The sequence below is a fragment of the Talaromyces amestolkiae genome, assembly GCF_001896365.1.
Source record: "Talaromyces amestolkiae strain CIB chromosome Unknown scaffold1.1, whole genome shotgun sequence".
Classification (NCBI taxonomy): domain Eukaryota; kingdom Fungi; phylum Ascomycota; class Eurotiomycetes; order Eurotiales; family Trichocomaceae; genus Talaromyces; species Talaromyces amestolkiae.
Genome location: NW_024468037.1, coordinates 1,125,384 through 1,152,320, shown reverse-complemented (window position 1 = coordinate 1,152,320; position 26,937 = coordinate 1,125,384). Strand labels below are relative to the sequence as shown.

Below are 26,937 nucleotides of genomic sequence, written 5' to 3'. Positions count from 1 at the left end.
GTCAAATTTTTGGTTTCTTTCCCATCTTCTTGAAGATGGGAGGGCATTCATGTATTTTTAGTCATTATCACAATTCATTCGTCCTAATAAGCCACTGTCTTTTCTCATGCAGTGAGAAACGCAGACGGGCCGAAGGGACTGTTTTGGACCGTTAATCACCTAGCTAGGTAATCGCACCTGAGCTTCGATCACTCCGAAGGCCCCTTTTACTGATAAAAGTACATAGAAACTCATAATTGTTATCATCCCAGAACCGAATACTTCTACCTACGCAAACTATTTAAAAGAGAAGGAAACAAGCATAGCACAACACCATGTCATGATTTGTACTCACTCACACGCAAACACATGGAAAATACAACCTTCGATAGATGCTGTCGTCCCCTCTCATCCCCTTTTCGTATGTCGTAAAAACAAAATTACATGAAAAATCGAAAATGTAGCCAGTCTGAAAGAGAAGTTCATATTATACAAAAAAAAAAAGAAGAAAAGTCATATCAGAATCGCCGCCTTTCAGGTAAACGCCTTCCATAGAAAAAAGTCACAGTCTTTCTTTGAATTACCCAGTAACGCCGGGTCTCTTGACTGCATGCAGAACGCCTATTGAGTCATGATGGGTCGTGATTTGTGATAAGCAATGATGGAGGATAGAACACAACCAAAATCCTTCTACCGGATCTTCTAAGAACGCAACTTTGGCTTAGACAGCATATTCAAGCGGCTCAAGCTAAGAACGCCTTTCTTCGATGCAGTGCCCGGAGTGCTAACTCGGCCCTTGTTGCCTGTCATGCGCCCAGGAGTAATGATGGAGCGGTTCTTGATAGGGCTGGGACTGACTGGATTCAACTTCATTGGGCTGACTTTCAAACGTTTGGCATTGCGTTCAGCAACAGAGTTTGCAGTAGGTGGAATGTTCTCGGTGTCCTCATCATCGCTCATGTCTGCACGCTGGCGTTTCTTGTTTTTGATACCATGAGGCATTGCGAGTAAACTAGCGGATGGACTCTTTGCCTTCAAAGGTGACGACGTCGTCTTCAAAATTGGAGTCGATTTAGCCTCTAGCTTCTTGCCATGCTCCTCACGTGAGCGCTTTTCGTTCGAGATTCCATGTGGCACTGTCGGCATTTGAGGGAAAGGACTGGCTGCGGAAGGGACCGAGAAAGCTGTTTTGAGGGCTGGCGAGGAGAAATTGACAGCCTGTTCTTTCTTGCTGTCATGCTTACGCTCTTTATTCGGAATACCATGAGGTATAGCAGGAATTGTCGAAAGAGGACTATAAGGAGCAGCAGGAATTGATTCACGAACACGTCGGATGGTGGGCGTGTCGATGACTTCCTTTTCGGGTGTCATTGTTTCTGGAAGAACCGGATACACAATATCGGACGTGGAGGCAGCGATAGCTTCAGGTGGAAACTCAATTGCAGTCGGTGTAGCAAGAACTGACTCACGGCGAGACTTTGTGCTTGATGTGAATTCCACACGCTTCTTAGGAGATGGTGTCTGTTCGATACCACTGAAGTTTGCTGTTGGGAGATCCTTCAAGTTGATGTCAGGATTGAAATTCGGAGCTGTAATGTGCGTTCCTGCAGCTATCTTTGCAGGGTCATCTGAAAACAGTGGCTGACGACGCCTCAAGATTGACTTTAAATTTCCGAGACTTGGTAGCGATTTTTTGAGTCTAGGGTTGAACTCGGTTTTTGGAGTTTGGGGTAGAGCCTGACGAGACACTAAAGAATCAGCCAGAGAAGGAATCATAGAAGTCTTCATAGGCCGTGCCGATGCAAAACGGGCAGCCGAGGATCTCGTAGGAGTCATCAAAGAGCTGCTACGGAATGTCGATCTGGACGGTTGGGGAATAGCCATTTTGCATGGGGTACCAATGTTTCCTAGCTGACGAGTAGTGGTAGTCGTCTTGATTTCGGTGCGTTTCACACGTTTGGCTTCAATGAGAGGAGACTTTGAAGGTGATGGTTGGGTCTCTGGCTCGTCAAGCGATGCCTTCGAGTTCTTTCGTTTCAATGATTTGGTGACAGGAGTGAAGCGAGCTGACTCTGCTCGGAAAGCGGAAGGATGCCCAGCAATAGAGTCCATCTTCTTGAACTCTGCCATGTGAGCATCGCTGTAGCGTCCTGCCTTGCCTTTGGGCTTGGCAATTCTCCTTCCCTCGAGTGTCTGCTCCCCAGCTTCTGCCTTGCGCTTTTGTTCGCCTCGATCGAGTATCATCTGTGCCTTAATTCTAGCTACATCCTCGCGAACGCTCTCCATCAACTTTCTAGCATCTTCGCTGAGTTCGGCATCGTCGCTTGAAAATTTAAAGCCGAACTTGGAAGGAGTACCCAGGTTGCTGGGAGGGGATGACAGGACTTTCGAGGGTGTGTTGGAAGTCAAGGTTTCTTTGATGACGTTTCCGCTTGAGTCGCGTTGAACCGGCTGAAACCCAAGGATAAGGCCAGAGTCAAGCTTTTTAGTTGTGCTCTTCTGTGCTTTGCTAGGGTGCATTTCTTCACGAGGTGGGCGCGCACTACCAATCGTTGAAGGTGTTTTCATAGATGGTTTCTCAATAGGCGACAGTATGGATTTTTTCACCGAAGGCTGGCTCTTTGGGGTGGTGATTGTTTTGGCGGCATTGTCTTTGGTTTGTGTCGCGTTGTTTTCAACCACAGGCGCGAGTTTTGCGGGAGTGGTGGTGGGCACAGCGGGAAACTGGTCCTGTACGAAGTAGATAATCAGTATTCGAAGTGCATAAGCTCAAGAATGTTCAAGAACTGGTGGGTTGAATTGAATTACCTCTGTGACCGGGGTGTTGCCTCTCAGGCGAGCTGAGCGACGCGGTGCCATTTTGGCTCGAGTGATTGTATTGTTCGGGCGTCAAAATCGTCTAATTTCTGGGCGTTTATCGAATTCGTTTTCCCACACAAATACAAGCAATAGTGGTTGAAGTGGATAACGAGCACAAATATCGAGGGGAAGCGTGACGAGGAGGAAGCGGTGACGTTGCTGGGCTGCTCCGACCAAAACAAATAGAAAGCGCGCTAGTCTGCTTACGGCTTAACTCCAGCTGTCACTTTATTTCTACCTCATCGAATCAATTTCATTATTCGCTATTTCTTCTTTCCTCTACAGTCCAAATGGATACGTCTCTTCCTTACCCAGAGCTGTCCGGGGCTGTACTCTTTCAAGCGGGTTCACAGCCGAGCTTCGATCAAACCAGACATACGCATCCAGCTGGTTGTGTAGATACGCCTGCGAATAATGTGAGACCCGCTCCGTGTCTGGCCGGTAAATGACGCCGATGAAACGCTCCAACTTTGGTGGCTCCTGAGCAAAGGCCTCTCGAAGCTGTGAGCTCGCGAAATCTGGACGCAGGTCGAGTAGGAAGTTTGGAATACCAGTGCTGTGTGCAACGTATTCCCAACTGTCTGTTCGTGATGGATTGACGCGCATTACTTCCATATCCTCATCCCATTCGTGTGCTGCCGCAACCGTCCCCGTGTGTGTTCCACATCCGATAATTGCCACATTGTCGCGACCATATCTTTCTCGGCAGAGTTGGCCAATATTGATCTCTTTGCGTCGTTGGCCCATACTGGTGAAGCGAGCATCTCCAACATGCGAGTTATGCGCCCAGACTATGGCCTTGCTGCCTGGAGGCTTGAACTGGAACATTCGGTCCAGGGTATCAAACATGTGCGTGTCACGTAGTGTCCACGAGCTCGCCGAGCTATAGTACATGGCTTTGTAGTACTTTTCTGCGTCGTGTACCACATGAGCGTTCTGCTCAGCACTATGTAAGGCCTCCCCGTCATGTGCAGATGCGCTATACTCCAGTCGCTTCTGGAGGAGGTCCTTAAGTATCTGGACAACTTTGCTCTCGCAGTTCTCCATTCCTTGCAATGCTGCGAGTCCATAGGAAGCCGGATCGTCAACCCAAGGATTCAGACAGCCATATCGTTTACGGGCGTTCTTGCCAAGCTCTGGATCAACGCGATCGAGATAATCAACGACTGATTTGATCGATTCCCCCATACTATAGAGATCTAAACCATAGAACCCAGCTCTTTCCTCGGGTCGAACCTTGGCGTTCCTATCACGCATCCATTCAACAAGATCCTGCATTTCTCGGTTTCTCCACATCCATGTCGGAAATCGCTTGAAAGGCTCAATCTTGCTTCTACCTCCTATACGTCCTTTAGGTCCAGGCCGGAGACGTACGTAGCGGTCGATGGCTTCGGCATCGGGCCAATCGGCCTCCAGCGCAATCATGTTGAAGCCATGAAAGTCAACCAAGTGTTTTGTAATTTCTGCTCGAGCACTGTAGAACTCGGACGTACCATGACTACCATCGCCTAGAAGAACGACTTTATAGTTGCGGAATGTGTCAAACATTTGGCCAAACAATGGATCTCTGATATCTGGTAACGGCTTGGCCGCTGCCTGCACGAGTTGAGTCAATTGTCCTGGCATTTTGCCGATGAACAATACGTGCGATCGTTGCAATTCAAGTGGTTAAAAGGTGAAAAGATATAAATTCTGTCCTACACTTCTCCTCCCTAAGTTAACTTCTAGCTGGCATTTCCGTATGGTTTGCCTCTGCCTCTTCAAATCCGACCATTCACGGCTGACCATGAGATCATCCATCCGTCAAGAGCCACAAACTGCCACCACTCAAATGCCATGGAAGAAAAATCATTATGACTTCAACAAGGAAAGTAAACATCCGCCTCGTTGAGTTGTATGTTTTGTTACTGCTCAATAGGCTCAACTAGGGTATGCTTGCCTAACGACCGAATGCTGAGGGCCGCGATAGTTCCGGCCGTGAAGCGAACAGCAACTTGCATATCTATCGATATTGAGTTTACAACAATAGCGTTGACTTCAAGATTCATTCGTAGGCTATACAGCATGGAAGCATTGTCAACATCACGACTCAACCAGTTTGAGAAATCGATGGAATCGCTGTATGGCAGCTTTTCCAATATCAAAGACCCAGAACAATGGACACCACCAACCAACTCTGGAGGTCATCGCGGTCGGTATCTCTGGACCGATGCCTTTGGAGTTGTGAATTTCTTGACTCTGCATCAGGAACATGCCAAAATAGCTGCTGCTGCAGGTTCGGCATCAGTTTCGGGATCTGGTTCCGCACCTGGCATCAACACCGCAGACAAGTATTTGATTCTCGCTCGTCGGCTAGTCGGCTCTGTGCATGATGTACTCGGTCGCACTCGAGATGGAAAGACACGCTTACCCGGCGCCACGGACGAAAACCCTTTAGGAGGAGGTCTACGTATCGGCAAACTAGATGAAACCGGCGTTGACGGAGATGGGCAATACCATCATTATCTGACCCTATGGATGTTTGCGCTCAATCGTATGTCGCTAGCAACGGGAGATCCACTCTTTAACAGACAAGCAGTCGCTCTAGCGCAAGCAATTCATCCACGATTCTTTGTCAATAGAACCTCTACTCGGCCACGCATGGTGTGGAAAATGAGTATAGACTTAGCAACACCACTTGTTCCCTCAGAAGGAAATCTTGATCCTATCGATGGCTATGTCGTATACCGACTGTTGCAAGCATCAGCCATGGCAATGGTTGGTGGTGGTGAGGGTAGTAATGTGGGCAGTGACAAGCCTAGAGTACTGGATGAAGAGATTACGGATTATAAGCGTGTCATGGAACGGAAGGGCGAGCATTTTGTTTCTTCTGATACATTAGATTTGGGCATGACTCTATGGACATGTCATTGGTTTTCGGATAAGGAGAAATGGGCTTCAAAGTTGGCTGAAAGATGCTTTCAGCAAATATGTATTCATTCTCCTCCTTTTGCTCCATTTTATGGCGAACCACTGCTAAAGGGTCAATAGATGAACTTTTCGAAATAGACCGCTATCTAGCGCGCAACATCAAATACCGCCTCGCTTTCCGCGAATTCGGCACCAGTCTAGGCATCGGCTGCCACTATGGTAAATCAGGAGAACGTGAACGATCCATTGATCTCAGGACTTATTCGGATTCTATCATAGAGTCTTGGGAACCCTACATGGCGTTATCGCTACGGGGTGATAGTGATTTGTTAGCAGATGATCTACGGCCTATTACGAGAGTGATGTATTCTTCGGCTTTGATTCCTGGTGGTGAGTATCCCTTATACTTTTTTGAATGGATTCCACTTTCACTGCAACTCTAGTACTGAGTGATGGTAGCTTTTCGGACTGGATACCTTGGACCGGAGCCGAAAACAATACTATGAGTTAGGATTTGAGGCAATTTGAAAGTAATTTCTTCGTTTTTCTAGCGTGGACATCTAGAACAACCATCCCCCACGCGGCAACCGACATGCTGTCTTATGATTCTATGAGTATTGGACCGGACTTTTCATCAATTCAGATCCGGCTAGATAGAATCATCACCCGTTGTCTTGCTCTTCTTTCGTTCCGCGAATTTTCGAGTAACTAGAATAGTGGAAAGAACCAGACTAAGGGCAGTAGAGGTGATCACCAGAAAATAAGACTTGCCCATTGCTTGAGTAATGATGTAGATGTATTTGAAATTGAACTGGCCATACATCTGACCCCTGTTTCTCAATATCAACAACTATTCATGATAACACACTGTTTGATTGCACACACCACAGCAGGTTGGTAGATCTGGCTCCCATGTATAAACCCCACAGACGAGCAATCAAGCCACTGGTCCCAGGCGTAACCAGTATGGTTCTATTTGCGTTTGTGCATGGAGTAGTAGTAATATATAAGATAGGAATAATTACCAATACAACAAATAGTACAAGCCAGAAATGGACTTTGCGAGTTTCCGCTATCGCCGTCTGCTCCTCAAACACCCCACTTCTCGGAGTTTAGGGTTCGCACGTATGGTATGTAATGTACGTATTATCAATATCATCCTACATTTGAAACATTGAAACAGGTGTGGAAGACTCAGCATCTTTCTACTCGACTAAGAGATACTACAAAGAATGTTCATCGTCTCGGACAAGTGAAGAACACTCAGAACACAGTATATCATATCAAATTTCAAGTATAAATACAGTCGCGGAACTACTATTTACTATAACCCCCTTCGGCTCAGGTCCAGGGCCCATAATGCTGATACAGGATCGGAAAAGTCTATCGGTGCAGTGAGCTGTCCCCACGTTGTAGTCTACGACAGAAATTGGTCAATTAAGTCTTTCTTTAGCAAAGATAGCTGGGGAGTCTTACAGGATCTTGGTGACTAGGATGCCGTGCGCTGGAAACATTCATCGGCACAGTATACCCGTATCCGGTGGGAAATATATCCCTTGACCCATATCGCTGAGGTGAGGGAAGTCCCAACGTACCAGTATTTACAGCAGCGCCTAGATCCTTCTGTGTCGAATTCGGCACGGGCCCAGCCTCTAGTGACATAGAAGTAGGTGCTGGGTAATTGCGTGGCTGAGCGTCCTGCATGTTCTCGTTTGGATGTCGCAATTTCTTCAGTAGCATACCAAGCACATCACTGGCTTTGTAAGCTTCAATACTTTCGTCACGCATCTGGCTCCATATATCCGCACTCCGGTCCAACGACTCAATCATCTCGGCTCGTGTAGGACCGGTGACGGGAAAGGGGAACGGATCCCTACCGTGATCGATAGAAAGCTCCGTGCAAAGAACTGTGGCCGCGAGTAGAAAGTCGTGAGTAACGAGAGAATTTACGTATTTTGTTAACTTTCTCGTCTGTCCGTCAGCTCCGACCTCTTGATGTTGTATTGCCTGCAGACTCAGCAATGCCATGGCAGATTCAAGACAGGTGCGCCGTGAGTTAACGAACAGGGGCTCCATTCGAGCAGCCTCTAGGAAACGACTGTGGACCACACATATCGCCCTGTGGTGTATGCTTGCAAGCGCAAATCGAGCGTAAATCAAGCACACTTGATCATGCTGCTGCTCGGCCATAGATCGTAGTTGGAAGTATTCGGGTGCTGCAGCGTATGTTTCTCGGATGCTGCGATCGATCTCTAATACCTTTTCGTATGAAGGGGGTGTATCTTCACGATTGAGTTCTTTCAAAGCACGAGCCAAACCCAGAGCTAACCGAGCTTTGCAAATTAGATATGAGATTTGAGTTGGTTCTGAAGGTGGGAATGAGGCAGGTAACTCGACACAATGAGGTCCAAAACTTTCGTCGTAGATATTTCGTGGTAGAATATTTTCTGGGGGCTCGATCCTGACCATGGAAGGAAATCCATTTTGAAATGAAAAGAAGATGTCCGCCTGCCAGATAAATGTCCACACGCGGCGTCGCATTTCTGCCTACTAGACTTAGCGGTAATGTTTTTTTAGCAAGACTATACAACCTACCTGAAATGGACTCAGAGACGGTAGGCGATCCGGATCCCGATGATATCCCATTCGCATCGCCAGGCGGATGATGGTAGCGAGGAGAACCCAAGCACTAGAATTGGCATCTTTAACGCTTGAATATTCTCCGAATAGGTGAAGAACCAATGTTTCAATCAAAAACTCGTGTGGCTTCGTGTAGTCAGCAAGTAATATGCAGTCTGCTACTCGTGTCCTGTAGGATCTACTCAGATCCTGTGACTTCCCTTGAAACTCTAATGGTTCATCGCCATCACGATTCCACGAGATTGCGGCGATGCGCATCATGGCGAATAGTAGGCCGATCCATACAAGAGGTGTTCGACCAGGGTCTTCCCAGTGTTCCTCATACTGTCTAGATGTTAGGTTTATTATCGATCCGAAAATGCCAGCAAATTCCGAGAACTGTACACACCTGTTTTTGAAAGGTAGGCGGGTGAATGATATCTGCTGAATGTCAGACCGCTTCAAGTGACATCTTCAATGTTTTTCAGAGCTTCTACTTACGAATTGCAGGATCCAAGGTCTTAAAGTATCGTTCCACAAACATGTCACATGTATATCGGGACGGAATGTGTGCGAGTATTTCACCACGACCCAATAACTGTGAGGTCCCAAAAAGTAGAGTCGGACCTGGATCGTCCGGTGCCTTCTTCAACAGCCGAGAGATCTTTTGTGACTGGTCCTCATATTGTTTCTGTTGTGTTTGAAGGTAACATCGTACCTCGTGAATCTATCAGACCTTTTTAGCATAGTGCGAGAATCGGGGAAACGTGTTATATTTACCTCGTTCAGTAGAGCAGCCCAGTGAGCCTCTCCAACAGTGTAAGAATTCCCATAGTCAGCGTCAATACGTAACATCCGACTCTTCACGAAGTCAATGGGTCTCGAAAGCTCCTCTTTCGAAGCTTCATGTCGCGGAACTTGACCATTTCGGTACGCAACAACCCTATCATTCGATGCATCTGCAGCTGAAGCTTCTTTCCCACTCATCATCGTCACAATCAATTGTTCCAGCCGATCCATACGGCTTTGCACACTGCTAGAGTTGCTATGCGATGACGGCCAGTGTCTCTGAAGTCCCGCTCGACGGTGCTGATAAGAGCACGACATCATGTCGCCTCGGCGGACACAACTGTTGCAAACCGGCAATGCCTGGTCACATCGAAGTCTGTCGATGGTGAGCTACTTTGCCCTATCCCTTAATACGCTGACCAGATACAAACTTACTTTCGTTGTCTGCAAGGCGTACAGGAGACTGGTTTCCGGTTCCTCCTCTTGATGCCAGTCCCTGACTCAGGCGTTTCATTATAGCCCAGAGAATCCATTGATGTTGTCTAAAGTGCAACACCGCCGTCGTGGTCTGTATCAAAATCAATATGAATAATCAGAGGAGGTGATCTCGAAAGCGAGACAATCATGAAAGCAACAGACCTGCAATTAATGTGAGGTAATTGGAGAAATTGACACAATGAGAATGTCATGATCTTGTCTGCTCTTAAGGTGGATTTAACAAGGAGAAAGCCTACATTAAATCCGAGCGGTTTGAACGGAACGTAATAATACGTATCTGAGGTATTTTACGATTAAGCTCCGATCTATACGTATGATACTCGGCAAAGAGACTTTTTGAACATTTCTTTGAATCGATTATCCATAGTCTATTACTATTAAATGCCCAAGTTCGCAATCGATTACTTACAGGCTAGGAGGTATGTACATCCAGCTATAAAATACACACCATTAGATCAATATGCAGCCAAACAAAGAGAAACCGCTGGAGACAAATGCTATACTATCACTTGCAACTGCTTATTTAATACGCACGGCCGGCTCATAGCCAGGGATACCGATTATATCAGCCCATTGGGTGAGGCTTCGAGGTAGAAAGTATGTGATGTACACAACGGAGAGGGATATCAGTAGGCCGGATAGCTAGAAGAATAACCACGATTAGCCAAATTTGACAGGAAAAGAGTAAAGATGCAAGGGAGAATCACCTTCTCCAACCATGTATGGAACCATATCGCAGTCATGAAGAGCATCCACCAGCTCAACCCAATTACAATCCAGACGAACTTGGTAGAATATTTCGTAACAGGATCGCTTGCAGCTGTATGTTCTCCATCCAAATCATCTTTATCATGAACTTGACTAGTCTCTGGTGTGTGAGATGGCGACGTCCCTAGCGCCTCCAAAGCCAAAAATGCACTTCCTAGTACCAGCATAAAGACATGACCGCTCACATCATGTCCGCCCCTCCACAGCCCCCCGGAAGCTTTACAAGCTGCCCCCGTAAGAGCAACCTTGAACTCTTCCCAGGTATCATCCGGCGTCACGGCTGGTAATCGCTCACATTTCCCGCCTGTAATCACAAACGTGCGATCGATAATCGCAGGACCAAAAAACCACTGTGTCGTCAGAATCCAGGCAAACGTGGCAATCGCATACCGAAATAGTCCCTGAACCGATCTTTTCCCGCGCAAGTTTCCCGGCGCTTTGGTGTAGTACGGTCGCGTCAGGAGCAAGGCCAAGAATGCGAGTGTAATCCACACCCATCCAATCTTGACAAAATACAGGTTGAATATATTATTTTTGCGTGCGAAATAGTTGACAGGGTTCGGACGGTGTTCGGCTGGGAGGTTGATGTCCGTTGCTATGGTGGGTGTTAAGGGAGCGGCGGACCCAAAGTTTTGCGACGAGCGCGCCGTGGGGGAGATGACTGAATATATCGATCCGAGAAGTAAGGTGAGAGGGTATACAGCTAAGACGGTCACGGGAGGATGTGTCCTTGTATTCGTGTTGGTTCGTTTGAGTTGTGACGGAGAGCCACTGCGTGGATAGGCTGTGGATGTTGCCATGATGGGAGAAAACAATATAGAAAAAGTGTCAAGAAGCACCACTCATTCACCAGAGCAAATATGGACAGGAGCGACTGTTAGCAAATTATGCTGAATGAAGACATGAAGCTTGTTGGAGATAATTCAGAGGTATAATGTCCAGGTTACCGAGTGGGAAGGTGAATGATGAAATTGTTCGCGGTCAAGCCAACTAATCCAGGAATGACGTCGGCTGTCAATTTCCTCTGCTTTAGTCATGTGATATCGTCTACAAGAATCTAGGCCATCGCTTCCTTCTTTTATTTTACTCAACTGTAAATTTGAAATTTGAAATTAAGACTTTTTATTGATGTCGGAGAGCTATGCAAGCATTCAATACATAAGATCCTCCAACCCTTTACTGTCTTTCTTGCTCATAAAAAGGCTCGAAGCCTATCAAATTTTATACAGGAAAATAATCGCCATATGAAACATTGAATTAATGCCCAATCTTCAAAGCCAAAGTCTGCTGGAGCGGCAAGTTGCGAGAAGAGTTGCCGACATAGACAGTCTTGGTGTAGTTTGAGACAACCCAGTTCTGGCTGACAGTGTCCCAATTAGAAACGTCACGTCGGGTCAAAGTGGCAGTCCACTGAGCCTCCTCGCCAGCACCGAGAGAAAGGCGGCCAAAGCCACGAAGAACCTTAGGCGCATCGGAGGGGCCACCGAGCGAGACATAGAGCTGAGGCACTTCAACACCAGCGACCTTTCCGGTGTTCTTGACAGTCACTCTGATTTCGGCAACAGGGTCATACAGCGCAGGGTTGCCACCAGGGGCACCACCAGCGGGGTTGACAGGTTGCGGAGATCCGTCTTGAGCACCGTCAGGCACGTATTTGGAAGTAGACCAACCGTAATTTGGATCACCAGAGGAAGTCCTCAGATCAGTGGAGTTAAGCCATGGGTAAATGAAAGCTTCAATGCGTTTGATGTAGTTAGGGAAAAGATAAGCCGTGGCGTTCAAAACCTTGCCCAGGACAGGTGCGGGACCGCTGTGACCTGTGGCTGGTTTGTAAGGCGAAGCAGCGAGAGGAGTCACCTGGAGATTTGAGAAAGAGAAGGTGCTGTAACTGAGACCATAACCAAACTCGTAAGTGGGAGTAATATTGTATTTATCAAAGTGTCGGTAGTCAATGAAGATACCCTCGGTGAAGTCCTGCTGAGGAGCACCATCTCCGTTGTTGGGTTCGTAGATGATATCGGTTCCCCAGTCAGAACGTTGCTTGCCCCAAGTGAAAGGAGTCTTGCCTCCGGGGTTGACGCTGCCGTAAAGAACATCAACCAAAGAGTTTCCGCTCTGCTCTCCAGGCAAACCTGCCCACAAAACAGCAGTGATGTTGGGATGGTTGACCCAGTCCTCAACGAGAACAGGTCCAACAGTATGAAGAACTACTATGGTGTTGTTACAGTTACCTGCAACGGCCGAGATCATAGCTTCACTGTTCTGCCATAATGTCAAATTCTTACGATCTCCCACGTTTCCGTCAACGGTGATGTATCCCTCGCCGGAGTCTGCATTGGCAAACACTAGGCAAGCCCTAATTAAAACAAAGTCAGTAATCTGAGCCATTGCTATGTTCTACTTACGACCAGTACTTACGAGGCTTGAGCAGCCACGGTCGTGGCTGTAGTATTGGTGGCGCCGCTGTCGGTAATAGCAGTAAATATTCCGCCATTCTTCAAGACCTCGGCTTGGATAGCTTGTTCAGGAGTAACTAGGTAAGGGAAGTTGGCAGTACCACTACCCCATCCCATAGCCAAGGTACCGTTATCACAGTTACGGTCAGAGCAACCATTGACACCATCAGGATTGGAGCCAGCATCCTCTCCGAAAACTGCGACAAACCTCTCGGAGCCAGTCAACGGAAGAGCGCCGTCAACATTCTTGAGGAGAACAATGCTGGCACTGCCGATTTCACGGACAACTTTGGCGTGGTCACCACGTACATCAACGTGCTGGTTGATTTCCTTGTAGCCCTCGCCGGCGTAGTAGTATTCATTGCCATAGGTATCCAGAGTCCAGCTAGCAAAGTTGATGGGGACCTGGGTACGATCACGACCAACCTTATAGAATGCAGACATGATACGAACGGCCATGTCGTCAATACGCCATTCAGGAACAGTTCCATTGAGCACGGCAATTGTCAAGTTAGTACCCCAGAAAGCAGTTCCACTGTCGAAAGCCACATCACCAGGCATATCCATATCCGCACCGGCCAAAGCATCGCCCACACCAGAATGCTGAGCACCCCAGTCGGTCATGACGAATCCTTGAAAGTCGAGTTCTCCCTTAAGAATGTGGTTCAAACTGTAGCTGTTGCCGCAGGAATAACTGTTGTTCAATTGATTGTAAGAACACATGACGGAACCAACACCTGCCCTAACCGCATCGGCAAACGGCCACAGGTACAACTCGTGCAAAGTAACATCGTCGATGTTCGAGCTGATAGCATCAGCGACTGTATAATTTTCCTGGGAGCCCTGACGAAAGTGCTCTTGCTCATTACCGATATAGTGCTTTGCACAAGCAATCACACCGGTATCCTGCATTCCTTCAATAGTGCTTGCCATCATCTGACCAGTCAAAACGGGGTCGGGTGCAAAGCCTTCCCAATTACGGCCACCCTCTGGTGCTCTTCCTAGCGGACCAGCAACGGGTCCAAGCTGAACATCCACACCTTTGCCACGGTGTTCCTCAGCCATGGCTACACCGCGCCGGTATGCAAGATCGAGATCCCAGGTAGCGGCGACATTGACGCCAGCAGGGAAGGCAGTATTGTAGTCAGCTAGAAACATAAAACTGTTAGCTATATAATTCAACCTTTTTTTTTTTCTCTTTTTGTATTTGGACGGTAAGAAGTAAGAGGCAAGAGACTACAGGGCACGACATACTGTCTCTCACGCCGAGCGGTGAATCCTGCATACAGAGGCTGCGGAATCCCAGGCGGGGAATGCTTCCAGTGTTACCGACACATTGTCCACCCTCCCATCTACCAATTGTCAGTCCCATGTCTTTATTTTGCTCAACGGTATCACAACGTACCCAACACCAGTCGTCAGGTTTATCTTCTCGGCCAAGGTCAATTGCGAAACGAACTCGACTGCTCTGTCATGAGCTTGAGCCCATTCCCCGGCGCCACTGGCCCAGGGAGCAGGGTAAGCTGGAGGAGAGTAGGCCTGGTGTAGGAATAAAACGTTAGTTCAGGTCTTAGTATAGGAAAGAGTCAATTGATGAAGGTACTCACCTTGCCCTCGGCAAGTGCTGCCGCAGCAAGCGAAATCAATAAACTGTTCCGCATTGCGATCATCTACAGACGACGTAAGGCTCGACAGCCGTAGCAATACAATTGGTTATAATAAAGCTTCAGCAACCAAAGGCAAAAAGAGGGGGTATCAGCGTCTTTATAAGTAGACAAATGGGATGAGTACAAGGAGGGGAAATGCGCCGAGGAGGAGCAAGGAAAACATGATGATGAGTAAAGGTGGAGAGTAGACAGTGCACAGGTGCATACAAGCTAGAGCTCTAGCTTCTGGGGAAGCAAGCCTGGCAACTGGCAAAGGCAGGAGCAGAGCGTCTGACTCGGCAGTTGATGAGGTCAAGGCTGAGCAGGCGGCTTGCCGGGATCCAGTTAGCAAGATGATCAACAAAGCCATCGATACCAAAATTACAATACGGGCCATCTAGTTTGCGCCCAAAGTGGAGCTGTATAAACAAACACTATGGTAATGGCGGTGTAATAGAGCTACCGTTGTACCAATATTCGGCCAGACTATTATGTATGTTTTGTACTTTACGCGCTCAATCCATTGTCAATACTCGAGTTTATTGACCGGTCCTTGCTGGCCAGGCATATTTTGGCGTTTTCTACCAGAATGTCAGCTTTTAGCGTGCACTTTAAGGAAGTGCATCAATAATTGTTCCCCAGATGTTGTTTCACTTACTTGGCATATGTTGGAATAAGCTGCTGTAACGGTATTCCGATGTAGCATTCGGGTCTATCTAGGCGTGCTACTTTAATATACATATACAGTAGTTGAAGTATATCCGTTGTGTGGCGTTGCTATTTCCCCACGTCCTACAGATCCGGGCCGTACCATGGACACAACATCCCAGCAGCTAACCCTTCTCAAGGGCCGGTATGCTGAATTTTCACCTCACGTGTTTCTTTCGATCTTGTTTTTATATTGAATGATCTCACTCTGACCCCGTAACAACCACGCATCTAAGGGCTAGGGCCTTCTGTGCCGTTGGAAATTGTAATTCTCCGCGTCGGTGATTAGACTCGACATTGTGGATTGTATCCCGTATTCGGATCGTCGACGTAGAGTTCAGGACCGAAACTTTGATTTACTTGCCCATTTTACATACATCATTCAAGTGACTCCAGTCAGCGTGACTACTACATTTTTAGTGCTTTTGGTGCTTCCTGATATTCGGGTATTCAAGTGCCCTGTTGTACAAAGTAGCTATCTTTGTCCGGATCCCGCAACCCCATAAATACATTGTTTCCGTGTTATCCGTACCCTTGCGTATCCAGATTACGGCCGTCTCGGACTCCAGATGGGGCCCCGGTGCACCAGGCCACCCTAAGTTAGCCGCCTATTTACCCTACGTATTAGTCTGTAATTTGTTATTCTTCCAAGGCTGGCTTGCATGTAATTCGACTCCCTCGAGAACAAAAACTCATCCATAATCTTGGTAGGAGGGGTCTTGGCGATTCATGAATCATAATTCGAGATCTAAGAGCATCATATGACAACGCTTGACAGTCTTGATTACTACGTAGTAGAAACAACTTTCATCTACTCGTCCAGACCGTAATTGACGCTTTACTCTCTTAGGGCTAGTCATTTCTCCACATATTTCCCGTGGGGAGATCGGCGACTTCACCTGCCTGATCAGGCATCCAGCTTTGTCTCCTGCTCAAAGCAGAAACTCCTCTTTCAACCCAGCGTAAAAATTTATCCGCGGAATTGCCTGAGCTCTTTAGCTCTCGATGTGTCCTTCCAAAGGAGTAGTCATGTTTGGACAAGACTTTGCTGGGAATCTATCTGTATACTATGTACCCAGGCACTTGTGAAATCTTCGTACAAGGCCAAAATAACACAACCCCTGTCGATCCTTTGATCAGGGAGACGAAAGATCGGCAACATCTAGAGGGAACGAACCATGAGGCGAGTAGGCTGCAGCAAATCTTTCAAGCAGCGACGGGATCTAGAAAATTCCTAAATCGATCCTTTTTGTCTTTAGAGTTTACAGATAGTCTATGCCACATGGATGATAAGTGCATTTGTCATTGATGGCTGAAAGTGACAAGGAATGAAGGGTTATCAGTACAGAGTAGCCAGACACGATCTTTTGTTCGTGCATAAGCCGACCAGACGAACAGTACCGGGATATGGATGCGTGACAAGCATCTGGACAGGGTTAGGGCTTCACCACGAAACACGCACAGATCGTGAATTTGTAATGACATATCACTACGCCAACATTTTCATATATGAGCTGCTAAATACAGCACAGTACGCTTTGAATTTACAGACGGAAATCAAACAATCAAGGGGAAGACTGCAGTGAGGGTTGTCGGGGACTCATTTTAATGGACAGGAATGTACCACCACGTGTATCCTTGAGGTCGAGATTTCCGATCCCTGTGAGACTAAAATTAGCTTGTCTGAATTCTTTTCAGCTTTTACACTGTCAGACTTCGCAGAGAAATACTTGGCATCTCACTTAGATGGACGAAAATCATCACGTGACTTTTCAAAACCCAACTCATTGCCCGATTAGGCAATAACACACCAAACAAGGGCGCAACGGTTAGCTGCAGTTCTTCTAGCACACATGTAGGAATTCTGTCCGTTTAAAAGCGCATCCTACCGCTTGGCTAATTAAGATCAGAGAATCCAGGTCGAGGCCAAGAGGATAGCACTCCAATAAGTGTAGGGAATACGAGGTGAAACAGAATCTAGACGGAGCTGAAAAAAGGTCATTTCAATGAGTCATGACAACATGACCCTCCATTCTCTAATTCATAGATCTTGGGCACAATGGCTTCAGGCAAAGATGAACATTCGATTGGATAAAAAAGCCCTGATCGTGGAAAGTGCATTTAAGATTATCCAGCCAGATAACCTTAAAGTACACCCCTACCTAGGTAGCTCCAAACGTCAGCACAAATGCAGCCCTGACGCTCCTTTGCCTCACGGCTGCCATCCCGTATATTATCCAGCTCTCGAAGGCGTCCACGTGGATAAACTTATGGCTCCTATTCCAGCCTTCTAGGAGCAAAACTAGCTACTTATACATAGAAGTATTATCACCCTAGATATGCATCAGCGGCCCGAAATCACTTTAAATATCTTGGATTTAGGTAAGAGATTAACTTTTGCGTGCTATGATATGACGTCCCCCACCCTTAAAAAGTTTGTCGTCGTCTCACCCCATCCTATGATAAGTGAGAATAGGGTGGGGGGAGACGATGAGGCAAGTCCGTATCCTCATATATCCATCATGATATGCGCCTTGATAAGGGCGTAAGTGGGTCTTGATTCGATTCTTCACGTGCTTGTACATATTTAGTCATTCTAAAGCCCTAAGAGGGGAATAGAACAAGTATGAGCATCTTTGCAAGACTTATTCTTAACCAATTCGCTTGTGGCGAGAATATCAAACATGTCAGTGGAAAAAGCCCTAGAACATAATTTGAAAATGGATTCGACAGGGCCCAAATCAGACTCTTCGCCTGCGTCTATTCAGCTGGCGGACGAGGATTCTGCCATTCGCGATTTTTATGGCAGCGCGATATCCCAGTCTTATCGTCTCAAGTCAGAACTTGTTGCAGAGCATTTAGCCAAGATTGGCATGGGAAAGTAAGTATAGAACTTCACTTCCCCCTTGGATAATAGAAACCTGACTATGAAGATTCCAATACCTCCTCTTCATCGTAACCGGCTTCGGCTGGATAGTAGACAACTTCTGGTCCCAAGGAATCTCCGCCGTCCGACCCCCCGTCTCCAATGAATTCACCGACATCTCGCGCCTCAGTTTCAGTTCCGTCGCCTACTACGTCGGTCTAATCATCGGCGCAACCTTCTGGGGCACAACGGCCGATATCATCGGTCGCAAACCCGCTTTCAACACAACCATCTTCCTCGGCGGCATCTTTGCATGCGCCGTAGCCGGATCTCAAAACTTTGTTACATTTTGCGCTCTGTGGGCTGTCATTGGTACTGCTGCCGGAGGGAATGTACCTGTCGACAGTATCATTTTCCTCGAGTTCATTCCAAAAGATTATCAATGGTTGCTCGTCGGGTTGTCTGGATGGTGGAATCTGGGACAGCTGATTGTGTCACTTCTGGCTTGGGTGTTTCTGGCCAATTATGCGTGTGACAGTGATGAGGCTCCTTGTCCAAGGTCAGATAACATGGGATGGTGAGAGTTTGCCCACATCACATCACATCTTCTCTTTTTAACTTCATTCAGGAGATACAACATGATCACCCTCGGCGCAATTGCTATTGCGTTTGGCCTGATTCGTATATTCATCTTCAAGATCCCCGAATCACCACGCTACCTTCTCTCCAGAGGTCGAGACGCCGAAGCCGTCGAAGCGGTCAATTACATTGCTCGCTATAACGGAAAGCCCGAGACGCTGACCCTCGCCATGCTAGAAGATATCGACCGACAAGTCAGCGTCAACAACCCCGACGCTAAGATCTCACCAACAGAAACCACCAAACAGTCCTTGACAGACATTCTGAAAGAAAGCTTTAGCGACTTCACCGCCGACAAATACCGTAAACTCTTCAAGGGACGCACCATGGCACAGCATAGCGTTGTCATCTTCCTCATCTGGCTAACCGTCGGAATTGGTTACCCCTTATACTTTGCGTTTATCACTTCGTACCTCGAGACGAAGTCGTCATACCAGACCGATTCGTCGCTCAGCTACACTTATAAGATCTACTGTATTGTTTCGGCGGTGGGTATCATTGGTCCTATCGCTGCTGCATTCTTGGTCGAATCTCGCTTTGGTCGGCGATGGATGATGGGCTTGTCTGCTGTATTGACGGGTGTTTTCCTCTTTGCGTACACGGCGGCGAAGACGCAGACGGCTGATGTAGGATTTCAGTGCGCAACTGGAATTTTGGGTAACTTTGGTAAACATCTCCTCCCACTCTTTCATTGTGAAAGCCAGTCAATTTACTGACAAGAAATAGAATATGCGGTCATGTTCGCCTTCACTCCAGAATCATTCCCCGGGCCTGTACGCGGAACCGGGACAGGTGTAGCAGCGACTCTGCAGCGTACAGGCGGTTTGGTAGCATCTCTCATTTCGACTTATGGTGGATATACCGTGACTCCTATCTATGTCAGTGCTGCTTTGTGGATAGTTGTTGGGGTGTTATGTTTTGGATTACCATATGAAACTCATGGCCATGCCTCTATCTGATGTTCCACTCTCGATTTGTCCACCTTATGTAGTACGGCGGAAGTACACAAGAGGCGGAAAACCCGAGTGCAAATTATCTTGCCTTCAAATCATCTTTCCTTGAAACCTGTCAATGTTCATAGGATGTTTACTAGTGTCGATGGATCTCAATATTGAAAAATCATTACCTAATTTGACATGATGAATACATTCGAAAATAGAGAATGGTTTGTTTCTTTGGATCGTTGAATCAATAGAGACATTCAGACCTCATTGAACGTAGCTCACGATGCCGCTTAGAGTTAGAATATTACCTAGACATGGAACCTTTACCACTCTAATTCTCGACTTCCACAAAGCCCAGAGTTCAGACTTGCACAGAATTCTTCCTCTTCAGCCAGCTTCGTCGTGGCGGCACCTGCTGTACGCTTCGGCGTAGCAGGCCATATCTCTGTCTTTTCCTGCTTCTCGGCCTGTCGGTGCTGCATCACAATATCTCTCACTGTGTGTTGGAAATGTATAGGACCCTTCAAATACATTAGCGGAGATTCGACTACGGAAGAGGCCAATAAACCTTCTCTTTGTCTGAATGTAACATCCCACTAGTGTATACACCTGCATTCAGATTGACCTGTGTTCCGTCGCATAACTGCTTGTCCTCCTCAAGAACCTGTCTATAGAAGGCAGTGATGTTGTCAAACTCCTCATCACCTGCGTTTTTGTGTCGATAGACTTCATTCTCAATAATGCTCTTCGTAGGCGAGAGAGGTATCATGCGCTGGATATAGAAGAAATTGTCCCTATTCCACTGTTAGACAGATGAGCGAAAAAACCAGCAGGTGACAGGACTCACGTTATAGTAACACTGGTAGTCGGGAAAAAGTACGTAATAGACCGTCTGAACTGACCCTCCCTCTCCTCCACTTTATTGATAATCGTATGTTCCAAACACGCAGCGCACTTCTCATTTGGCTCAACCCGATACTGATTCAGATCCGTCACACGCGCAATCAGTGGGTGCGACGTCGGACAATGATAGCATTCATTGTAGTTATCGATGAGCGTCTTCCAATTCGCGTCTACCGTCATGTCCCATGCATGATCGAATCTGAATTCGTCATCGAAATCAAACATTTGAAGACGCGGGTTGTCGTCGACGGCGGATTTGTATTGCTCTTCCCATTTGCTCTTCCAGTCTGTGTCGTTTTCAGCTGATAAATTGACCCATACAAACCCGGCTTTGTCGACGTGGACATGCACCGGATACAGACTGTGTTGGGTCTTATCAAACGTCGACACGGTCTCGAAACGAGGCGCTTTCGCTAGATTCCCTTTGAGGCCGTAGGACCATCCGTGATATTTACAAGATAGTATACTCGCCGTCCCACTGGAACCTTGCTGAACAATGGGGAATGCCCGGTGGCGACAAGCGTTGTGAAACCCATTGATTCGTCCTTGGTGATCACGAACAAGGAAGATTGGGAAATTCGCAATGTCGAAGGATTGGTAGTCGCCGGTCTTTTGGAAGCGGATGCGATGGGTGAGAAGAATCCAGTGGCGGGAGAATATGGCACGCCGTTCAAGTTGGTACATTTGACTGGAATGGTACCAGGATGCGGGGAGTGAGACCGGTTTGTCATTGCTCTGGTTGTTTTGTGTTTGGTTGTTGTTGCTGAAGCCGAGTAGGCGCCACATTTTGATATTATTCTACGCGGAAACTGTTTGTTGGTTTCAAATATCGAAAGATCTGTCTCAAGTGTCCAAGGCGTTCCTCACACTCAGAGTATATACCTCTTGCCTTTTTGTATGCGCTAGTCTTCTCGATCTACTTTCCTCTTTTGGTAATTATCCCTGCTGAGGGGAAGCCTTAACGCGCCCTGCTAAGAAAAATAACATTTGGCTGGCCTACTGGCCCTTGGTTTGGAAGGCTACCAACAACTAATGCAGCGTGAAATTAAGATACATATCCCAAAAAGATTAAGACAGTAAATGACTCGCCTAATCGGTAGACGGGTGGATGCGGATCGGTATAGACGGGCCGCACTGGGGCACAGCGCATATTGCTGCGTTTCCGAAGAGCTAACGGACTCGTGTTACGTAACTTTAATGATGAAGAAATGATTCAGATTGACTCATTCGTGTATATAACCCTCTATGTATGTATCTATAGTATGTGCCATTTATGACAACCCACTAAACGTCTATATCGTCATCTCCAACGTAGCGGGTATTCCGAGACTGGGCCGGTATCAACGGTCGTGACTTTGAGTAGTCAGTGGTCAGTTATGTGTGGTGACCACTTCGAAGGTCGCTCATTTCCGACTTTGACCGTTGACCAGTCCATGATTTCCCAGCGAATGGAATGTTTCTATCGTAAAGCCCATCACCGACAAGCGAAGCGGGATGCCAGATAATAAGCTCGGATGCAATGCATGCACGATAAGCGATATCGAGAGAAGCTACTTTCGAGCTCTGTAGCGTACTTGGCTGCGTGATCCTGGTTGTTCTTCTCTCGACAATCGAGACACATGGTGAAAATCATATAACGGACTGTGGTTTCCGGGATAATGACTCGCGGCGTTCTGCAAGATGGACCCCGAACCTGACTTAGTCAATGCTAAAAGGCCAAGGCAACGTCTAAACAAGATTGTGATCCATCACCCATCAAGACGTAACTAGCTCAAGTACCACCAGACGAGGGCGCATCCCCACTAATCTCATCCAAAACCTCAAATAGCACATTATTCTGTACCCGACAACCATTGGCATCATCGTTGCGGAAACCAGCCCGAAGTCTCTGCCTTATGACATTGAGATCCACGCCTTTCGTATTATACTGATCGATCAAGTCCTGTGCAACATCGCAGAGAGTAGTATTGACAGGAGTAGTAAGCCTTGGCCAACTGGATGCTGACCCTGGCCCGCAGTCACACAGAGATGCAATCGACGGTAATTTGATGTTTTGCTGTTGTTGAGTCGGCACAGGGTCTGCGGGAGCTACCGCGGGTGGCTCGAGAGGCTTGGAGGTCGTGCAATTGTCCTGGCACTCGGAAGCCTGAGTACAGGAGATATTGTCATTGCAAACTATATCAAAGTTTGCTAAGGTTGGCGGGTATGGCTCCTCAACCCTTTGCACAGTGGGAGCGTACTGGCTCGGTGGTGCACACGGGTTATTGTTATTGTAGACTGCATTAACATTTGTTGAAGAAGCTGGGCCACAACATCCGGCGGGTTTCTGCGACGAGTTATTGATATTGTAGACTGCGTTAACATTTGTTGAGGAAGCCGGGCCACAACATCCGGCGGATTTCTGCATAGCGACAGGATAATGGATTGCTGAAGCAGAAGTGGCATTGTTATTGCAAGCTGTAGCGACACCTGCCGAAGAGGCCGGTGTATATGGCTCATCAGTCTTGATCGAAGGTATAGAGTGATGGCTTGAAGTAGATTGCGGCGATATTGGCGCCTTGAGTCGTGGAATTGCTATCTTCTCCGACACAGTGGGCTGCGACACGTCTCTTAAAAAATCCTCCACTAGACCAGGAGCAAGTCCCGCTCGTTGTAGTAGCGCACGTAGTTTGGCATTTTCAGCTTCCAATTTCTGGAGCGCGATCAAGTGCTCGATTTCCCTCTGCTGGGCTTGCGCATTGCATACGGCGACTTTCTGCTCGAGTTCCTCGATGTACTGTTGTCTTCGGGCCCGACTTTTGCGTTGATTCTCTCGCACTCTGGCGAGGCGATTCAGCCTCTTTAAGCATGTTAGTCTATTTCAAGTGTGTCAAATTGGACCAAAAGGAGAAATATTCACCTCATCGGCATCCTCGTACTTGCAGCTCATCTTGAAGTCCAACTTTATGTTCCTGAGTCAGTTATCCATTAAGAAGAAGAGCACGTCGTTGGGGTTGGCGTTTGCTCGTGATTTTGGAGAACCGCCAGGGAAGGTGCCTATCGGTCTGTTGGCCAATCACAGACACTATCTGCCCCATGTTCCGCGCTAGTGCTGATTAGCTGGGATAATCACGTGCCTCAATTTGGCCATTGCTTTTTGTTATTACATAGTAGCCTTTCCTTCTTTGAGTCATTCATCCAGAACATCGTTCAGAACATCTCAGTATTCGATGTCCAATTGACGGCAGAGTACAGATTTACTTACTATCTAGATAGGCCGATGGCACACAGCTTCCGAAAACAAGCCTGAGACTCCTACCGTATCAGGCAATGCAGTGTCACCGCATCGAGAAGGATCGCCTCCGCATGCGCCGACGTCACMCCCGCCATGCCGAAAGAGCGTATTGAGCCACCCCGGATTCGCCGCGTATCTGACTAGGTTCAACCCACTCGCTAGAGAACTACCCTCTGTAAAGCATCGCTTTATGCTCATCTTCTTCCTGCTATCACTTCCAGATCGCTACTTCTCCCAACGCAACTAATTAATTCAGAGCCACCTCCATCATGGTAAGCACGAGACACCACCCAAAAGACTTTCCTCCACCTGCGACGCCGTCGAGCGCAAGCGACAGCACCAAATATGTCGTGCACTCGCCATCTGCCCCCGCACACGCTTCTCGCAAAGGCGTCCACACTCCGTCCATTATCGTTTTGGCCTGGCTCATAATTTCCGTGCCGCTAGTCATTTGGGATACCGGTTATGTGCTATTGCGACCGCATAGTATGCCAGGTGGGAAGTTCCATTCGCCTATCTGGACCCCCTATGCGCTGTACGGAACTATCGACTACATCTATGGCTGGCCTGCCTTTGATGCGCGGAATGGGTTCACCGCTGCCCAGGGATTGTTGAATCTGTTCGAGACTGCTGCTTATATTCTATACCTTGCGGTTGTCTATTTCTACGGCACCACAGCGACTAGTTCCGGTCGCGCCTCAACAAAGAAGATCACCAAGAGTCTACCCTGGTTCTTGTTCGAGGAGAAAGTGGTTCCGGGGCGCGTTGGATCTCTCGCGCTTCTCATTGCGTTTAGCAGTAGCGTCGCTACTTTCAGCAAGACGGTTCTATATTGTAAGTACCCTCGAGAATAGTATCCTTATAAAAAGTTTACATAAACATTTTTTTTTTGGTGCTGACATGATGGCTAGGGTGCAATGAACTGTTTTCTGGATTCGCCAATATTGGTCACAACAGACTGTTTGATTTGATTTTTTTGTGGATTCTTCCAAAGTAAGCTATTAAAAAGACGACATCCATAATCGCAGCAGTTCTAACATTATCAGCGGTTTATGGCTCATCTTCCCAGCGTATATGATCTACGTGTTTGGAGGCGAAATTCTGTATGCACTGGAGACTTCGACTCCGCGACCGCTAAAAGCAGGACGTCCCAAGAGTCAGTAAGCTTGAACAGCACCGTCGTAGATATGCTCTACGATTCAAGCAAAAGGCTTCTTGCTATAGACTTGATGACATTCGTCAATAGCCCCTGATTCTACAACCATGGTGACGTCAGTACATAGATTCGACCTGAGCTCATCTCCAAATGTTTTCTTTGAACAACAAGGAACATAACACAATTTGACTATTTCTACACTGTAACTAGCTAGATGACAAAATTACACCTCATTACCAAGGCGACACGCCATACTTTCCAACCATCTTTCCAACATCTGCGTCACGTTCCCCCTTGACAGCAGCAGCAATGACCGCACCACCAACATGAGGTTCCGGGGCTCCTCTAGCCCTGAGAGCCTCCACGTCACCCACAAAGTTCGTGGCATTAACACCAGGATCAACTGTGAGAACCTTCCACTTCTTGTCCTCCAGCCCCAGAATGTGATGATACTGCACCATCAACATATTCAACGCTGCCTTGCTAGCACGATATTCAGTCGCTGAGGGTCGATAATATGGCGAATTTGGGTCTGAAGCCCCAATGATAGATCCCATACTCGAACCGACAAAGATCAATCGCGGCTCATCTGATTTTCGTAGCAGGGGCAGAAATGCCTCAGTCACGCTTGCTGCGCCGATGACATTGACGTTCAACACTTCGCGGAGATTGTCTCGTCTTACTGCCGCGAGCTCTCTGGGGATACCGAGAATACCGGCAATACCGGCATTGTTGACAAGGACGTCAAGACGGCCGTATTTCGCCGCAAATGTCTCTGCTGCCGCGTCGACTGATTTGTCATCTGTCACCTCAATTTCGAGTGTGTCAAGTGTTCCCTTGATGTCTGGGAGGGCTTGGAGGTCGGCGACGGCTTTGGCGCCTTTGCTAGGGTCACGGCTGCCGATTACGACATGGTAGGATGCTGAACTGAGGATGAGGTTTTTGGCGACTTCCCAGCCAAGACCTTGGTTTGCACCTATTTACTTTCAGTCAAAAAATATTCGGATGAATGAGATGCTTCGTACCGGTGATGAGAGTGATGATCTGTTTTGCAGTCATGTTTAGTCTGCGTGTGCGGTTCTTTCTTGTGGTTAGATCTGTTCGATGTTTTGTTTGAGTCATTCTTAGACTCTAGAGTACTTCTATCTCAGTTAAATATATTCACTGGCCATCCTGTCTTGAGTGGTTTCCGGACATAAACCGGAGTTTATCTGGAGTTAAGGGTTTGAGTTGTCACTCAAGTCTGAGAATACCAACCAAGTCAACGCTAACAACATAGCAGTACGTAGTTAGGGACATCTGTAAATCCCACCCTTATTGACTAGCCGTAGGTTGCCTACTTTGTATAAGTGGTGTGGAGGAGGACTGCTGTGGAATAGACCAGCCCGCTATATAGCCGCCTATATTCGGTAGATCCACGTCTTTCTGGGTACGTATTTCAAGAGTCATGATTCTCTAGCATAGAATTTCGGTGTTACCTAGGTATCTTTCCTCATTAGAACCCAATTGTGCGTGTATATGTATTAGTGCATTCGGATGTCAAGTAAAGTCTCAGTTCAAAAATGAATATACATATATACACAAATGTCTGTGCCACCTAATCATCCGTGAATGAACTTGGTCCAGGAACTGAGCTGAAAGGTGATTCGAAATCAGACAACACCAGATACCTGTGTACGTATGATCATAATCTGCACTTGTAGCATCCTAGACACTACGTATGTGTAGTTCGTCCAATCAACTAACCATCAGACGAATCCCCGCATGCATCGATCCGACAATCGAGTCGGATCGAGCTTACCAATTGGGGAACCGGGATTGGCTCTGATTGCTGGATGACAAGAAGATCCGTCGATAAGCTGCAGGCCAGCATTCCATAGCAGATGACTGTATTAAAGTGAAAATCCGAGCAGATACACTTAA

At 47.3% G+C, this 26,937-nt stretch overlaps 10 protein-coding genes across 10 annotated transcripts; 3 read left to right on the top strand and 7 right to left on the bottom strand.

The window, feature by feature from the left end:
• Positions 1-681: 681 nt before the first annotated feature.
• BHQ10_000381 (uncharacterized protein) lies at positions 682-2,838 on the bottom strand (the record flags this gene model as incomplete). The annotated part of the gene is made up of 2 exons (XM_040876107.1): positions 682-2,709; positions 2,788-2,838. The coding sequence occupies 2 exons, from the start codon at positions 2,836-2,838 to the stop codon at positions 682-684; spliced, it is 2,079 nt and encodes a 692-aa protein (XP_040728886.1).
• Positions 2,839-3,117: 279 nt separating this feature from the next.
• On the bottom strand, positions 3,118-4,464 carry BHQ10_000380 (uncharacterized protein; the record flags this gene model as incomplete). The annotated part of the gene is made up of 1 exon (XM_040876096.1): positions 3,118-4,464. The coding sequence occupies one exon, from the start codon at positions 4,462-4,464 to the stop codon at positions 3,118-3,120; it is 1,347 nt and encodes a 448-aa protein (XP_040728885.1).
• A 438-nt stretch (positions 4,465-4,902) lies between these two features.
• Positions 4,903-6,259, top strand: BHQ10_000379 (uncharacterized protein; the record flags this gene model as incomplete). The annotated part of the gene is made up of 4 exons (XM_040876084.1): positions 4,903-5,371; positions 5,417-5,809; positions 5,869-6,138; positions 6,192-6,259. 4 exons carry the CDS (start codon positions 4,903-4,905, stop codon positions 6,257-6,259), a joined length of 1,200 nt encoding a protein of 399 aa, XP_040728884.1.
• Positions 6,260-7,197: 938 nt separating this feature from the next.
• Positions 7,198-11,222, bottom strand: BHQ10_000378 (uncharacterized protein; the record flags this gene model as incomplete). The annotated part of the gene is made up of 7 exons (XM_040876073.1): positions 7,198-8,295; positions 8,344-8,712; positions 8,777-8,808; positions 8,869-9,094; positions 9,148-9,456; positions 10,189-10,296; positions 10,362-11,222. The coding sequence occupies 7 exons, from the start codon at positions 11,220-11,222 to the stop codon at positions 7,198-7,200; spliced, it is 3,003 nt and encodes a 1,000-aa protein (XP_040728883.1).
• A 457-nt stretch (positions 11,223-11,679) lies between these two features.
• Positions 11,680-14,539, bottom strand: BHQ10_000377 (uncharacterized protein; the record flags this gene model as incomplete). The annotated part of the gene is made up of 6 exons (XM_040876062.1): positions 11,680-12,632; positions 12,708-12,778; positions 12,841-14,026; positions 14,133-14,230; positions 14,284-14,417; positions 14,486-14,539. 6 exons carry the CDS (start codon positions 14,537-14,539, stop codon positions 11,680-11,682), a joined length of 2,496 nt encoding a protein of 831 aa, XP_040728882.1.
• A 3,413-nt stretch (positions 14,540-17,952) lies between these two features.
• Positions 17,953-19,696, top strand: BHQ10_000376 (uncharacterized protein; the record flags this gene model as incomplete). Its single annotated transcript, XM_040876051.1, has 4 exons — positions 17,953-18,113; positions 18,166-18,675; positions 18,727-19,403; positions 19,464-19,696. The coding sequence occupies 4 exons, from the start codon at positions 17,953-17,955 to the stop codon at positions 19,694-19,696; spliced, it is 1,581 nt and encodes a 526-aa protein (XP_040728881.1).
• Positions 19,697-20,004: 308 nt separating this feature from the next.
• On the bottom strand, positions 20,005-21,268 carry BHQ10_000375 (uncharacterized protein; the record flags this gene model as incomplete). Its single annotated transcript, XM_040876040.1, has 3 exons — positions 20,005-20,202; positions 20,250-20,475; positions 20,529-21,268. 3 exons carry the CDS (start codon positions 21,266-21,268, stop codon positions 20,005-20,007), a joined length of 1,164 nt encoding a protein of 387 aa, XP_040728880.1.
• Positions 21,269-22,355: 1,087 nt separating this feature from the next.
• On the bottom strand, positions 22,356-23,513 carry BHQ10_000374 (uncharacterized protein; the record flags this gene model as incomplete). Its single annotated transcript, XM_040876029.1, has 2 exons — positions 22,356-23,423; positions 23,484-23,513. The coding sequence occupies 2 exons, from the start codon at positions 23,511-23,513 to the stop codon at positions 22,356-22,358; spliced, it is 1,098 nt and encodes a 365-aa protein (XP_040728879.1).
• Positions 23,514-24,127: 614 nt separating this feature from the next.
• Positions 24,128-25,022, top strand: BHQ10_000373 (uncharacterized protein; the record flags this gene model as incomplete). The annotated part of the gene is made up of 3 exons (XM_040876018.1): positions 24,128-24,692; positions 24,770-24,851; positions 24,905-25,022. The coding sequence occupies 3 exons, from the start codon at positions 24,128-24,130 to the stop codon at positions 25,020-25,022; spliced, it is 765 nt and encodes a 254-aa protein (XP_040728878.1).
• Positions 25,023-25,247: 225 nt separating this feature from the next.
• BHQ10_000372 (uncharacterized protein) lies at positions 25,248-26,073 on the bottom strand (the record flags this gene model as incomplete). The annotated part of the gene is made up of 2 exons (XM_040876007.1): positions 25,248-25,990; positions 26,040-26,073. The coding sequence occupies 2 exons, from the start codon at positions 26,071-26,073 to the stop codon at positions 25,248-25,250; spliced, it is 777 nt and encodes a 258-aa protein (XP_040728877.1).
• Between the last annotated feature and the right edge of the window lie 864 nt (positions 26,074-26,937).